The sequence below is a fragment of the Octopus bimaculoides genome, chromosome 19 (genome assembly GCF_046866305.1).
Source record: "Octopus bimaculoides isolate indiv1 chromosome 19, ASM4686630v1, whole genome shotgun sequence".
Taxonomy (NCBI): Eukaryota; Metazoa; Mollusca; class Cephalopoda; order Octopoda; family Octopodidae; genus Octopus; species Octopus bimaculoides.
This window is the reverse complement of record NC_142946.1, coordinates 47,625,080-47,641,170: the sequence shown is the minus strand read 5'-3', so window position 1 is coordinate 47,641,170 and position 16,091 is coordinate 47,625,080. Positions and strand designations below refer to the sequence as shown.

The 16,091-nt window shown below is 37.2% G+C and overlaps 2 protein-coding genes across 4 annotated transcripts in view; one reads left to right on the top strand and one right to left on the bottom strand.

The window, feature by feature from the left end:
- Positions 1-5,012, top strand: part of LOC106877821 (kidney mitochondrial carrier protein 1) — a 33,793-nt gene extending 28,781 nt beyond the window's left edge. The window contains exon 12 of one of the 2 annotated variants that reach the window (XR_008266229.2): positions 3,512-5,012. The gene's annotated coding sequence lies outside the window, so the exon portion shown is untranslated. The remainder of the gene's footprint in view (positions 1-3,511) is intronic. The other variant, XR_016237432.1, reaches the window with a different exon arrangement.
- Positions 1-16,091, bottom strand: part of LOC106877820 (monocarboxylate transporter 10) — a 28,237-nt gene that overhangs the window by 7,857 nt on the left and 4,289 nt on the right. For both annotated transcript variants that reach the window (XM_014926837.3, XM_014926838.3), the window contains exons 3-4: positions 10,803-11,410; positions 741-1,107 (exon numbers count right to left, since the gene is read on the bottom strand). In XM_014926837.3, the coding sequence (XP_014782323.1) occupies positions 741-1,107; positions 10,803-11,410 (975 nt within the window). The remainder of the gene's footprint in view (positions 1-740; positions 1,108-10,802; positions 11,411-16,091) is intronic.

Below are 16,091 nucleotides of genomic sequence, written 5' to 3'. Positions count from 1 at the left end.
TCAGGCGGTACTGGCAACGGCCACACTCAAAATGGTGTATTTTACGTGCCACCTACACAGGAGCCAGTCCAGTGGCACTAGCAATGACCTCGCTCGAATGTTTTTTCATGTGCCACCGGCACAAGTGCCAGCAAGGCGACACTGGTATATAGAGATATATAAGTTTCATTCACTTGTCTACTGAGATGGGCTGTAAACTTAGGTGCCAATTTAAATACTCAACTTCAAATGGAAAACACTGTTTGAGGGAAGCAAATTCTTTGAATTTTATTCTTTAAGTTGTTTGTCTGTCAGCCATGTTAAGCTTATCATACTTTGGACAGTGAGTTTTCATCAACATCACTGTCATCATTTAGCATCTGTTTTCCATGCTGGCATGGTTGGAATGGTTTGACTAGAATTGGCAAGCAGGAGAGCAGCACCAGGTTCCATGGTTTCTTCAGCTGGATGCTCTTCCTAATGCCAACCACTCCATGGAGTCTCCTGGGTGCCTGGTACTGGTGCACTGACACTAGTAGAAACAACAATGCATTGTTTTGTTACATGATAAAAATAAATATTTTTGCACTTAAAATCTGAAATGAAACTCGTGGTTTTGCATTCATCAACTTCAAAACAACTCGATACCAAATTGTTTTGCTGATGACAACCCAAATCAGTAAACATCTTATTCTTACACATTAAACATTTTGTCATAGAATGAAAATTCAAGACTGAGATAAAATTGGATGTCAACTTACCAGCCACTGGGGGTCCGCACATCAAGGGGACAGAAAAGAGTCCTAATAGGAAACCAATTGCTTGTGATGCTTTCGCTGGGCCAACTATATCAAAGGCTATGGGTCCCAACAAACAGATAAAGATGCCATCAAAAATTCCCATACACAAACAAGCACCAATTAACCAATAGAATGATGGTAAAAATGGTATCAACATTGTGACAGTACCAAAACCGAAAAATGCTATTTGCTGTAGACGAATTCTGCTGATGTTAGGGTGGTCGGCTAGTTTTCCAAATACAAGACGGCTGATACCCGAGGTGATATGTATAGACATCAATATGAATGGAGCTTTCTCAACCGAAAACAGATCTTGGGTATGTTTTATCTGAAATAAATGAGAAATTTATTTAGCATCATCATCATCATCATCATTTAACGTCTGTTGTCCATGCTGGCATGGGTTGGACAGTTTGACCAGAGCTGGTAAGCTAGGGAGCTACACCAGTCTCCAGTCTGATTTGGCATGGTTTCTACAGCTGGATGTCCTTCCTAATGTCAACCACTCCAAGAGTGTAACGGGTGCTTTTTACATGCCACTGGCACCCGTACCAGTTGTGTGACACCAGTGTCTGCCACAACTATGATTTCACTTGGCTTGATGGGTCATCTGCTCAAGCATGACATATTGCCAAAGGCCTCAGTCATTTGTCATTGCCTCTGTGAGGCCCAAAGCTTGAAAGGTGCCAGTTACATGACACCAGAATCAGCCACAACTACCAGTTCATAAAGAAATTTATTAAAATAATTATTTTCTTTAAAATCTTACTTTTTTTATTTATATATATTTTGTAACTTCCAAACTGAAATATTTTACCATTCAGTTAACATGACACAAATATTAGTGTGTGTGTGTGTGTGTTTTAAAAGACAGCTATGTTTATATTGGGTGTTTGTTTAGCAAGATTGTTAATGCTATTTAAGTGGACTAGTTAACATTATGTTTTCTGTAAATATATACATTAGTCGTAAAACAGTCAATTCAGTTGTGTCACCTTTCAGTTCCTCCACTATTTATCATTCAGTTAATTCATAATTCAATTGTTTCATACTTCATTAACTAATTGTTTTATTCTTTACTATTCAATCATTTCATTGGTTGTTAGTCAGTTGTTTCGTCCATCGCTAGTCAGTTGTTTTGTCCGTCTTTAGTCAGTTGTTTCACCAGTCATTAGTCAGTTGTTTCATCGGTCATTAGTCAGTCATTTTCATTATTGTAAAACACGTTTTATTCCATGTGTATCAAATCAAGTTACAAGTATCAGACTTCAATGATAAGTTGAGAATAAAACCTTATTAAACAGCTGGATATCAAATGATTTACAAGATAATCATAACCCAGTTGTTTGTCAGGCTATCATCATCATCATCATTTAATGTCTATTTTCCATGCTGGCATGGGTTGGACAGTTTTTACACAATTAACGTGCAAGTAAGTTGGTTACATTAGATAAAAGGCCCAGAAAAAGAAAAGGCAAGATTTTCATGGCTGAGTGCCTTTGAGTTGCCAGCACACAAGTTGAATTTTTCAGGGCAAAATTTTCAGGGGGGGGGGGGGAGGAAAGAAAAGGGATGTTGACTTATAAACCAAGACTCCTCTGGAGGACCAAAAATTCCACATGAAATGCAACGGTAGTGGGGTCACCAAGTAATTTGCAGGACAAGTTGGAGTTGGGAGGGAAATGTATTAAGGGACAAAACAATTGTCTTGCATTGGAGGAGAAACATGGATAGCTCAGGTGGAGAGAGAGAGAGAGGAGAGAATGATGGTGGAAAGGGGACAGAAAGGGGACAAGGGCCATACATACAGAAGATAGGGACAATGCTTGGATGTTTACACTATATGCTACGTTGACTTGCATAACAGAAAATACAGCATGTGTGTAAGTGTATGTATATGTTTGATAGTGTATATATAATGTATATATATTGTATTTTCTGGCTTACAAGTCAAAGTTTTCACACCAAAATTTAGTAAAAAGAAAAAAGGTAGCTTGACTTATACACCGAGACATCTTTGGAGTATCAAAAATTCCATGTGAAATGCAGCAGGATTTAGACAGATTGAGATGATGTTTGAATCTTTACACTACATGTTCACATTATGTGCTACCTCAACTTTTATGATGAAAAATGTAGAATAAATTTGTTCAATGACGGTTAACTTAAATAACAATAACAACAATCAGCACCATTACAATCAAAAAATTCCAGTCATATTAAAATAGACTGCACAATAAACAAGGACACAGTAGGTAGAAACAGCAACACTAAACTACCTACACAAGGAGGTGGGGGAATGAAAAGTTCCTGGCTTTGTGTAAAAGAAAATGCAGAAGGATCAGTTAATTATGATTTTATTCAACATATTCCCATCTCAGATTCACACTTATTGCAGTAGCCCTTCAGTTTTTCTAAGCCCTATAAAAGAACTCAGAAGGTTGGGCTTCCAATCAAGCCTTTCGCGACACCCTTGAAGCCAGGAACTTTTCGGTACTCCATCAAACAACAAAATAACATAGGAAAGAATGTGTACCAAGATCTTAGATGATAATCTGGAGACCTGTACCTGTCAGCCATTTCTAGATTTTGTTGCAACCAATCTGCCCAAAGAGAGCTGACTGAAAGCACCAAATAAAAAATTTTTTTAAATGGTTAGCATGACATACTTTTATTCAAGCAGGAGATATTTTCTTCATAATGAAATACTTTATTCTATTTACTTCCTCCAGGCTAAACATGAATCAACATCAAGCTAACCAATAATATTCCACATGTTGACGATGATGATAACAATGATGATGATGATGACGATGGTGATGAAGATGGTGATGGTGATGGTGATGATTCTGCAATGATATAAGAAGACAACTTAGTTCTTTGTTTCTTTTCCGATATTAACGAGTCACATGACAGGTTGCCATAGTTACATATTACTGTCAGCACTCAAGCAACAGTTGATGAGGACTCGTTAAGATACCACACGGCACAATGAGGTTACTGTCAATGATAGCAGAGAGGCTAACGATTAATGAAAGAAAAAAATAATAATATTGTTAATTATGAAATAAATGCAATGAAGACATGGTCAAATAATGATGGATTGTGTCAACGCTAATGAAGATAATGGTTAGAATAATATAAGCAATAATGGAATTTAAAAAATGGTTTTCGAAATATTTTGTATCATATAAAAAGATACAGTTCATTATTTTCTCACCGTTTCAATGTCCAGTTTTCCATGTTCACATGGGTCAGTTGGAGTTTATTAAGGCAGATTTTTCTATGGCCAGATGCCCTTCCTGTCACCAACCCTCACCTACATCCAAGTAAGGTAACATTTCCCCATGACCAGACATTTTTATAGACGGTTGGTACTTAAGGATGCCACTTGCATAAAGGGGACTCTCACCCTTTAGCATTTAAACTGGCTATATCCAGTCCATATATTCTACCAGTTTCATGTTGAAACTGGCCAGATCCAGCCTCTCACACCTACTCTACAATGTTAATCTAAAAATGAACATTCACATCAAAATCAAGGCTATGAGATAAAATGTGACTAATTTTTTAAAATGTAGATGAATAAGGATTACATTTGATGAATTAACCTGAATGTTATAGGGATAAGGCAAATTTTCTACAGCTGGATGCTTTTCATGTCACTAACCCTCAACTGTTTCCAAGTAAGGTAACATTTCCCCATGACCAGATAGAATTTCATAGATTGGAACAGAGGCTGCACCAGGCTCAATCTGATCTAGCAAAGTTTCTGCAGCTGGATGCCCTTTCTAATGCCAACCACTCCGAGAGTATAGTGAGTGCTTTTACGTGCCACTGGCACGAGGGCCAGTCAGGCGGTACTGGCAACAGACATGCTCAAATGGTGTTTTGATGTGTCACCTGCACAGGAGCCAGTCCAGCGGCACTGGCAACGACCTCGCTAACTGTCTAAGGGATAAAATCCATTATACTTCTGGTGTATTTTATAACCAAATATGAGAAATATTTTTTAGCATATCAATGGCAATACCATACAACATTGGAAGCAGAAACAGCTGTTAGATGGGATGCAGTCTATTTGTATTGAATTAATAAATAATAATTGATGTAAGTTAATTGTTGTTCATCAGTGACAGTGACTTTGAAGTTTTAGTCATCCAATGGCTGAAACTTTGAAGTCACTGCCAATATTATTCTTGTTAAAGAACAATAAATTTGTATTCTACAAAGTGTATTGAGTAATCCTCCAATTTAATATAAAATTGTCTTTATTAGAATATTAAAACAAACATTAATACACACACACACACACACACACATTTTGTAGACAAGAAAGTAAATTTCGAACACAGTAAAGCTTTAAGAAGAGTAGAGAAAGATTGGGTATTTTACCCTCATAAGACAGAAAAAACTTGCTAAGCCACCTGCCGGCAATTTTTTTTTTCTGTCTTATCAGGATAAACACCCGATCTTTTTCTGCTGTTCGTACAGCTTTACTGTGTTTGAAATTTACTTTGTCTGCAAAATACCAACCACATTTGATGCTTCTATACATACATGGACATTTAAATTAATGTTTACATGAGTATCTAAATACATTAAAATATTAGGTCACATTAACTAATTTCTACTGTTAGTCTCCATTCAGCGGAAAATAAGTTAACTTAATAATGAAAAATAGGCCATTGAACAAGTTAATCTTTTGTCTGGTACAACCTCCCACTGTCCTTGAGTATCATTTCTAATGCACACACAGAAAATTCACAGGTAAAATTAGACTCTCAATTATAATATAACACACATTTGCAATGTTGTTAGATCATAGGATCCTGAGAAGCTGAATAGATGACTGTATTGTCTAACCACAGATAAAGTTAACAGCCAGTAGGCGCAGGAGTGGCTGTGTGGTAAGTAGCTTGCTTACCAACCACATGGTTCCGGGTTCAGTCCCATTCTACTATAAGCCTTGGGCCGACCAAAGCCTTGTGAGTGGATTTGGTAGACGGAAACTGAAAGAAGCCCGACGTATATATATATATATATATGTGTGTGTGTGTGTGTGTGTATGTTTTTCTCCATCACAACATATGAATGAGAAAGGAAGGAAGGGATGATTGTAAACTGGTAGTGGGAGTGTTTCAACTGTGAATATATGTGTGTGTGTATGTAAAAGGGAGGTATGTGAATGTGCGTGTGTGTGTGTGTGTGTGTTTCCATAGAAGTGGGATGGTGAACATTCAACACTGAAAAGAAAACTCAAACAGCATTTCAAATTTAAAATAATACAATTAGCCATCATTTTCGACGGCACAGGGCCAGCTAGAATATATATACACACACACACACACACACACATACAACGAAGCACTGGTGCAAAGAGTGTTTAGGTACGAGCAGAATTTAGGTTAGTTGAAGCATGTTTGTCACATATTTCAACTGTTTTTGCTAAAGCAATTGAAAGATGTGACAAACATTTTTCAACTAACTTATATATGTATATACATATATATATATATATGTATATATATATATATATATGTGTATATATATATATATATATATGTGTATACATATATATATATATGTATATACATATATATATATATGTATATACATATATATATATATGTGTATATATATATATATATATGTATATACATATATATATATATGTGTATATACATATATATATATATGTGTATATATATATATATGTGTATATATATATATATATGTATATATATATATATATGTATATATATATATATATATATGTATATATATATATATATATGTGTATATATATATATATATATGTGTATATATATATATGTATATACATATATATATATGTGTATATATATATATGTATATACATATATATATATGTGTATATATATATATGTATATACATATATATATATATATGTATATACATATATATATATATATATGTGTATATATATATATATATATATATGTATATACATATATATATATATATGTATATACATATATATATATATATATGTGTATATATATATATATATATATATATATGTATATATATATATATATATATATATATGTATATATATATATATATATGTACATATATATATATATATATATATATATAGGCTGTGTGGTAAGAAATTTGCTTCCGAGCCCTATGGCTACAGATTCAGTCCCATTGAGTGGTATCTTGAGCAAGTTTCTTCTATCATAATCCTGGGCTGATCAAAATTTTGTGAGCAATTTGGCAGATGGAAACTGAAAGAAGTTCATCATCATCAACGTCGTCATATATATGTATGTATGTATGTATGCACGAGTGTTTGTGTGTGTCTTGACATTGTGTGGTAGCTGTAAATGAGTGCCACTGTCACACAAGCGACATCATTAATTTCCAATATTCTGTAAAAACCTGTCTCACTATGGAGAAACATTACCTCATTTGGAAACAAGTGCAGGTTGGTGACGGGAAGGGCATCCAAGTGTAGAAAATCTGCCTCAATAAAACCACATCCGATCCATGCAAGCATGCTCAAATGCCACAGCCTTCAACTTTGCCTTTCATCCTTTCAGGATTGACAAGATAAGTACCAGACAAATACTGAGCTGATGTAATCAACTAGCCTCTTCCTACCCATCAAATTACAGGCCTTGTGCCTCTGGTAGTAAAGATTATCATCTTCATTATTACTATGCATTCATAATACATTGTTATGTAATATTTGTTTCTTTTTTTTAAAACTCAGATGTTTATTTATTTAGGGCAAACTGGCTCACAAACTCATGATTGTGAGTACATATCCAAGTTAATTAGATCAGAGATAAAAATCAGGTTTCTCTGTCAAAAACCTGTGTACTTAACCAATCTATTATGTCATCTGAGCATTTAGTCACTATCTCCTACCCTCTTCCCCCTCGTGTGTGTGTGTGTGTGTGTGTATGTGTGTGTGTGTGTGTGTAAATATGTTATTCTATTCTTTTATTTGTTTGTCATTTGGCTGCAGCCATGCTGGAGCACTGCCTTAAAGGGTCTTAGTTGAAGAAATTGACCCCAGGACTTGTTCTTTGTAAGCCTAGGACTTATTCTATTGGTCTCTTTTGTCAAACTGCTAAGTTACAGGGATACTAACACACCAGCATTGGTTGTCAAGCGAAGGTGCGTGTGTGTGTGTGGGGGGGACAAACAAACATACATACATATGGTGGGCTCCTTTCAGTTTCTGCCTACTAAATCCACTCACAAGGATTAGGTTGGTCCGAAACTATTGTAGAAGATATTTGCCTAAGGTGTCACACAGTGGGACTGAAACTGGAACCATGTTGTTGGGAAGCAAGCTTCTTACCACACAGCTACATACACACACACACGCACATTTAGGCACAATGTATGGATTTATCTAATCTGGTGGTAATCGCAAAAAAGCTCCTTTAGTGGACCAGGCTACAAACCCCTGAGTGAACCAATACATGGGTTGTAATGTAGAGCCCCATGCAGACATCTAAATCTATTATACACTAAAATAAATTACTTTTCCATGATGCTGATGTGAAGAAGGGCAACTGGTTATTGTGGCACTCCGTCGTTACGATGACGAGGGTTCTAGTTGATCTGATCAAGGGAATGAAATTAACGTGCAAGTGGCTGAGCACTCCACAGACACATGTATCCTTAACATAGTTCTTGGGGAGATACAGTGTGACACAGAGTGGGACAAGGCTGGCCTTTTGAAATACAGGTACAACAAAAACAGGAAGAACGAGTGTAAGTTGTAGTGAAAGAGTACAGCAGGGGTCGCCACTACCCCATTGCCAGAGAGTTGTTGAGCTTAGGGAGTGAGCTTACGTCTACACAAAAATTTGATCACTATAAACAAATCATCTGTGTGGTTGTTTGGCAAGGAATTGTCAAACCCTCATACATCGTCTAATGACAGGAAAGTCCATTATTATAACCATATATGTGTCAATTATATTGCCAAACTTTCACTCAACCAAAAACTTGTCTTTATATATGAGATGTCATCCAATGGAAATGCTGACAATGGTTTTAAAGGATTTCATGCATCAGTAGAGAAAGTTGTTAAGGAGTAACTTGAATTATGTTAAATGTGTTTGGAGATCTAGAGCAAGTAAGGTTCGTGAAAAGAATCTAGTTGAAAGGATGACAGTCAACAAAGAAACATCTAATGTGTATCTCAATAATGGTTGGTTATATAAGATATAATTGTGTGTCTCTATACTGACTGTGATTATAGATACAGTGGTACATTCTGATAAAAACAACAGAAGTGATGATGAAGACAAAGTAGATGTAGATGAAAGATTTAATCATGATTAATTAAGAGAGATTGACAATTCTTTCATGATGGAACCTGAGATAATAAATCTTTAGTTGAGGCCTGAAAAGGTTACACAAGGAATGGTCTAAGGATATGAAACAACTTCACTTGGATGAAAGGTTTAAAAAGATTTCCCAATAAGAATGTGTACCAAAGTCTTAAGCCAACATCCAAAAATTCTGAGCCTTCAAATTTAAGTGCTGCCATTTTCCAACAGTTGTGGCGTGCAAGAGAGACGATTGCGCTGGTATGGACATGTGGTGAGAATGGAGGAGGATAGCTGCGTGAAAAAGTGCCACACCCTAACAGTTGAGGGAACCCGTGGAAGAGGTAGGCCCAGGAAGACCTGGGCTGAGGTGGTGAGGCAAGACCTTCGTACATTGGGCCTCACCGAGGCGATGACTACGGACCGAGACCTTTGGAAATGGGCTGTGCGTGAGAAGACCCGGCAAGCCAAGTAAGATCGTTGCCAGTGCCCCTGGACTGGTTCTTGTGCGGGTGGCACATGAGATGCACCATTTTGAGCGTGGCCGTTGCCAGTACCGCCTGACTGGCTCCTGTAGGATTTTCGAGCGAGATCGTTGCCAGTGCCCCTGGACTGGCTTGTGCGGGTGGCACATAAAAGACACCATTTCGAGCGTGGCCGTTTTCGTGCGGGTGACACGTAAAAGCACCCACTACACTCTCTGAGTGGTTGGCGTTAGGAAGGGCATCCAGCTGTAGAAACTCTGCCAAATCAGACTGGAGCCTGGTGTTGCCATCCGGTTTCACCAGTCCTCAGTCAAATCGTCCAACCCATGCTAGCATGGAAAGCGGACGTTAAACGATGATGATGATGATGATGATACAGAAATGCTCATTTCTGAACAAGTTCTTACAGCTATCAATTTCCAGATATTTGCAGTTAACTCTCTATGTAGTACCTGGTTTATGTAATTAAATAATTTAATTCACTTTTAATACAATGACTTATTTGATTGATGATTCCATTTCATTAATACAATCTGTATTCATAAACCTGTCATCTTCATATTAATATTAAAATTTCTAATGGTACAAGGTACCATAGAGATATTTAATTGCTTAGTGGTGTGGAATTATCACATGACCTCTTTGGTCTGCAAAAACCTAGAAAGACTTTGGAATCCAAAATTCCCGAAAATAAGCAGCATACAATAAAACTTTTGTTTTTGCACAACAAAATGTTCATTTCTGCACACATCTCTCTCTTATTTCAGATGGGGAAGCCATATATTCACTTCTTTGGCAAGACACTTGCTCCTCTCCCTCCATCATACTATCATATCTCTCAATACTGTACTCCACTCAGATGAGGGGGTTTTGCCTTGCAGGTACATGGTGACCCCCCACCAGAGGTGGTGGCACAAAAAAAAAAACAAAAAAAGTACCCAGCAATGGAAACCATTCCTAAGCAGACATTGGGGCTCAGCAAAGCCCTCTGGCTCGTCACTTCATGTTGGACTGTCCAATCAACACCAACATGGAAAAAGGGACATTAAATGATGATGATGGTAAATATTGAAAAAAAACAAAACAAAAAAAAAAACAAACACATCTTGAGTTTTCAATTAAAAGGAAAAGAACAAAGGATAAAAATGATCTGAAGAAATTTAGATATTTGTTCTTTTTATAGGCTAGTACTTACCAAATGAACAAACGGCACAAAATAACCAAACAAAGAAATGCCACAAGACAGCGCCCATATCACATAACCTCTGTTCTTCCATATATCCACATTGAGGAATTTTTTAGTCCAAGAACAGCAGTCATGCACATGTTCATATATACTCTCACTTGACAACGTTAGTTGGTTCATAGGGCTTTCTTTTACTAACACTGGTTTCCAGGTAAATGTACAAAACACCATCGTTGCATCCAATCCACTCAAAATTAACAGAGTATTCTTTAACTGTACTCTGTCAATAAGAACTGGTAGAATCTGAGAGAAACTAACTGAAAATAAAGCACTTCCAAAAGACACCAAACCATTCACAAGACCCATTTTCTTTTTGAAGTAATGTCCAAGGATGACAAGTGATGGAGAATAGATAAAAGCTCCACCAACACCTATTAAGATGCCATAAGTTAGATAAAGCAGTTCTAATTGGGTTACAAAAGCACTAGACAACAAACCGACAGTGGAAAGTATTGCTCCGAAACAGCCAACTTTTCTGATTCCAATTCTGTCTGCAAGGATGCTTGCAAATATAGACATGAGAAAAGTCATTCCAATTGTAACAGATCCGACCCAAGCTGGAATTAAAATGGAAAGTAAGAACAATTACAATAACATCTTCCAAAGCAAAGAAATAACTGGATAAAATGGTACATTTTAAGGACTAGCAAAAATATCTTGAATAAAAATAACAATTTGTTTAAAATATATATATATATATATATATATATATATATATATATATATATATATACAACATTTTTTTTAGTGGGTAAGCAAGATATGCCCACCCAGTTATACTGCCACCCCATAATCAGAAAAAGGGTTGAGATCTAATACAAGGTGCAAGCATGGTTGTGTGGTTAAGTTTGCTTCCCAAACACAAGGTTCCAAGTTCAGTCCCAATGCTTGCTACCTCAGATAATTATCTTCAACTGTACTCCCAGGCCAACTAAGTCCTGGTGAGTGTGTGCATATATAGTGATCTGGACAAAGACTGACAATGTTTAGGCCAACAAAAGACAGCATTTGGTAATCAACCCACCACTTGCAGAAAATTTGCTGATAAACACATTTCGTTACATTTTATACACTGTGAAGTGATAACTTGAGACAGAAAGCAAGACAAATATTGTATATTGTGAGGGTTTTTCTCTTAAACATATGGTGTGAGAAGATATATAAGTTCTAATATTTCTGCTGAATAGTTATTAAACAGATGGAAATAAGCATAACACAGGTATTAATGTAATATATAAGCTTGCATAACAATGGGAACATCATCATTTAATGCCCAATTCCATGCTGGCATGGGTTGGATGGTTTGACAAGAGCTGGCTAAGCAGGAAACTGTACCAGGCCTCAGTGTCTGTTAGGGCAAGGTTTTTTTATGGCTAAATGCTCTTCATAACACCAACCACCCCACAGAGTGGACAGAGTGCTTTTTACGTGGCATCAATTAATAATGGTCTTGATTATAATTACAAGATGCTAAACAACCGTATCAAATCTCTCGCTTTATTCCAACGCAAACATCTGAAATAAAATCCTTCGTGCACGCATTTTGATCAGCCTCAGCCATATAAAAAAAAACTTAAAAAAAAAAAAAAAAAAAAAAACCTCAGACATTTAATGATTTGTTTTCTTAAATTAAATTTCCAATAACTATCACTGATGTCACCGAACAATCGCAGAACTGCAAAACATTTTCTGCTTTCAACAACATCCCATTTATATTCCTCGCAACCAATGCCATGCCAGTTGATTGAGGATACCGGTCAGGAAAAGATGACGATATGTTATTGTCTTATATTTCATCACAAACAAGTGACACTTTCGCTTGCAAGTCTTCTCCATAAAAGACTGATAATGTATAGTAAAAAAAAACAAACAAAAGCAAAAAATGATGTTTGTCGAGATAACATTACAAATGAAGTGATGGGGGTGGATGGTAATGATCTACATTCAGAGGGGGTTGACTAGGAATTAACAGAGGTTTGTTATGAGGAATGTGGTAAAAGCAACCACTACTACCATCACCATAATAATAATAATAATAATAATAATAATAATAATAATAATAATCCTTTCTACTATAGGTACAAGGCCTGAAATTTGGGGGGAGGGGACTAGTCAATTACATCGACCCCAGTGTTCAACCAGTAATTATTTTATAAACCCTGAAAGGATAAATTTCAAAGTTGACTACAGTAGAATTTGAACTCAGAATGTAAAGACTGATGGAATGCTGCTAAGCATTTTGCCCAGCGTGCTAACGATTCTGCCAGCTCACCACCTTAATAATAATAATAATAAAAATAATCATTTCTAATATAGGTACAAGGCCCCACATTTTTGTTTTTAGCGAAGGGTTCTTGTCATGCTCAACTGGTATTTATTTCATTGACCCCCGAGAGGATGAAAGGCAAAGTCAACCTCGGCGCAATTTGAACTGAACTCAGCAGGATTTGAACTCAAAACGTAAAGATGGATGAAATGCCACTAAGGTTTTTGTCTGGCATGCTAACAATTCTGCCAACTCATCACGTTACTACTACTACTACTACTACTAATGATGATAATAATAATAATAGTAATAATCCTTTCTACTATAGGCACAAGGCATGGAATTTGTGGGGAAGGGTACTGTTGATTACACTGACCCAAGTGCTTAACTGGTACTTATTTTACCGACCCCAGGAGGATGAAAGACAAAGTTGACCTCAGCGGAATTTGAGCTCCTAACATGAAGACAAATGAAACGCTGCTAAGCATTTCACCTGGCATGCCAGCTCACCACGTTAATAATAATAATAATAATAATCTAAATTTGATTTAATTATCAATGATTCAATTCAATTAAAACATTTAGTAGTGTGGCCAGCCTGATGATAATTCATGTCGCAGGGGGCCCATTTCCTGAAAATGGCTTTTTATGCCTGGTTTAAATGCAAAGCCTGCATACAGGAGCTTCAATATAACTATTTGCTTCTTCTTAGACTTGCTTCAAGATGGCTTCCAAGAACCTTTCGTATTTTTTCTCTATTGGAGAGCTACATAGATAACCAGGAAACTGATGCTGGAGTCATTTCCCTTGCTTCCCTGTTCCTGTCAGTGCAACAGCAGAGATTCCTTTTGGCATCAATTTGGGAAGGAGCAAATCTTGGAGACAGTGTGAGATGAGCAAGGGTACCCTTTGCCTTCCAGACCTGAAACAGGCAGTCGACTTCCTCCAGATGGTAAAACTAGTGTTCTGTACTGCTACAGTATGGCCACATTTGAAACTCATGGTGATTTGGAGGTTAGGAACTTTAGCTGTGTGAAGAACGTGAAGTGACTTGCCGAAGGGTGTAGTTTTTGGTCACCCACTTAACTACCCTTACATGGGCAAGAGGCGAATTACATTTGCTGCCAGTAAATGCAAAAACAGTGGAACTCTGACCAGTCAGCAAATATGAAGTGTCACATGATTTAGATGAAGGGGGTGGTGGGGTGGGGTGGGGGTGGTAGGGTGGGGTGGGGTGGTAAGGTGGTGGTGGTGGTGCAGCATTCAATATCTTTGAATAAGCAGGAGTCATGTGCAGTGTGGTGATATGAGATAACAGTTAGGTTCAGAGGTGACATCTTTTATCATTTGTTTGTTTGAGTCATTGGAATGTGGCCATGCTGGAGCACCAGCCTGAAGGATTTAGCCTGAATAAATGAAACCATCTTTTTTTTTTAAAGCTTAGTACTCATTCTAATCGGTTTCATTTGCTGAAACTGCAAAGATACAGGGATGTAAACAAACCAACACTGGTTGTCAAGCAGTGGTAGGGAGACAAACTCAAAGACATGTACACACATACACACACACATACATACATACATACATGATGGGCTTCTACAGAGTTTCCATCTATCAAATCTACTCATAAGACACTGGTCAACTCAGGGCTATAGCAGAAGACACTTAAGGTATTAAGCCTTGGGATTAAACCCGTAACCATGTGATAGCAAAGCAAGTTTCTTAACTACATAAACATGTCCATGCCTATATATGATGATGATGATCATCATCATTGTTTAACGTCTGTTTTCCATGCTGGCATGGGTTGGACGGTTTGACTGAGGCCTGGAGAGCCAGCGGCTGCACCAGGTTCCAATCTGATCTGGCAATGTTTCTACAGCTGGATGCCCTTCCTAACGCCAACCACTCCGAGAGTGTAGTAGGTGCTTTTTACAAGCCACTGGCACAAGAGCCAGTCTGGCGGGCCTGGCATCGATCACATTTGGATAGTGATTTTTATGTGCCACCGGCACGAGAGCCAGTCAGTGGGTACTGAACCCCAAATGTAATTGGTTGAACTATATATATGTTCAATCTCATGTGGACGTCTCGTGTATAGTTCTGCAAATTATATTGCGAAGACAATCATACTGAAGTGTTGCAGACAATTACGTAAGTCGTTAACAACGAAACTGGTCTATAATTAATCTTTATATTTTGTATCTTTTCATTTGTCTTGCTTGCTTACATTCTGGTGTTTGCTGAATTTTCTTGAGAACAATCTTTTCTTAGTGGTCAGACCGTAGGTAGTCTTCTTCTAGCAAAAGGGATGTCTACTTAGTGGTCATCCCTCTTATGGTGATGGTGGGGGGAGGAAACACCGATACACAAATACATACATATATGATGGGCTTCTTTCAGTTTCTGTCTACCAAATCTACTCACAAGGCTTTGGTTGGCCTGAGGCTATAGTAGAAGACACTTGCTGAAGGTTCCACGCAGTGGGACTGAACCCGGAATCACGTGGTTGGGAAGAAAGCTTCTTACCACACAGCCACACCTGCACCTATATATGCCCCAGTATGACCACAACCTTTGGGCTGAAACACATACACGTATGTGTGCGTGCGCTATCTACTAACTTTGGTCATGGTGAGAGACCTTTTTTTTACCTTTTTGAAAATTGCAGTGGGGTTTGGGACAAAAAGGGTTGAGAAATACTAGAGATAAGGGGTTAGAGATGTGTATCTTAGAGAGGTATAGGATGAATTGTCTGTGGTGTTACACTAAAAGATGTTGAACAATACACAGGATGGACCAGTCCAAGAATGTTGCTAAATAGTAAAGTCCATGGATGTGACTGATTGGCAGACAGGACAGATATATATCAATCTGTACTCTAAGAGACAGAGAGAGATTCATTGTATGACCTCATACACACACATGTACAATTAAATGTTTTTCTCTTTTAATCAACGATCTATTACAAT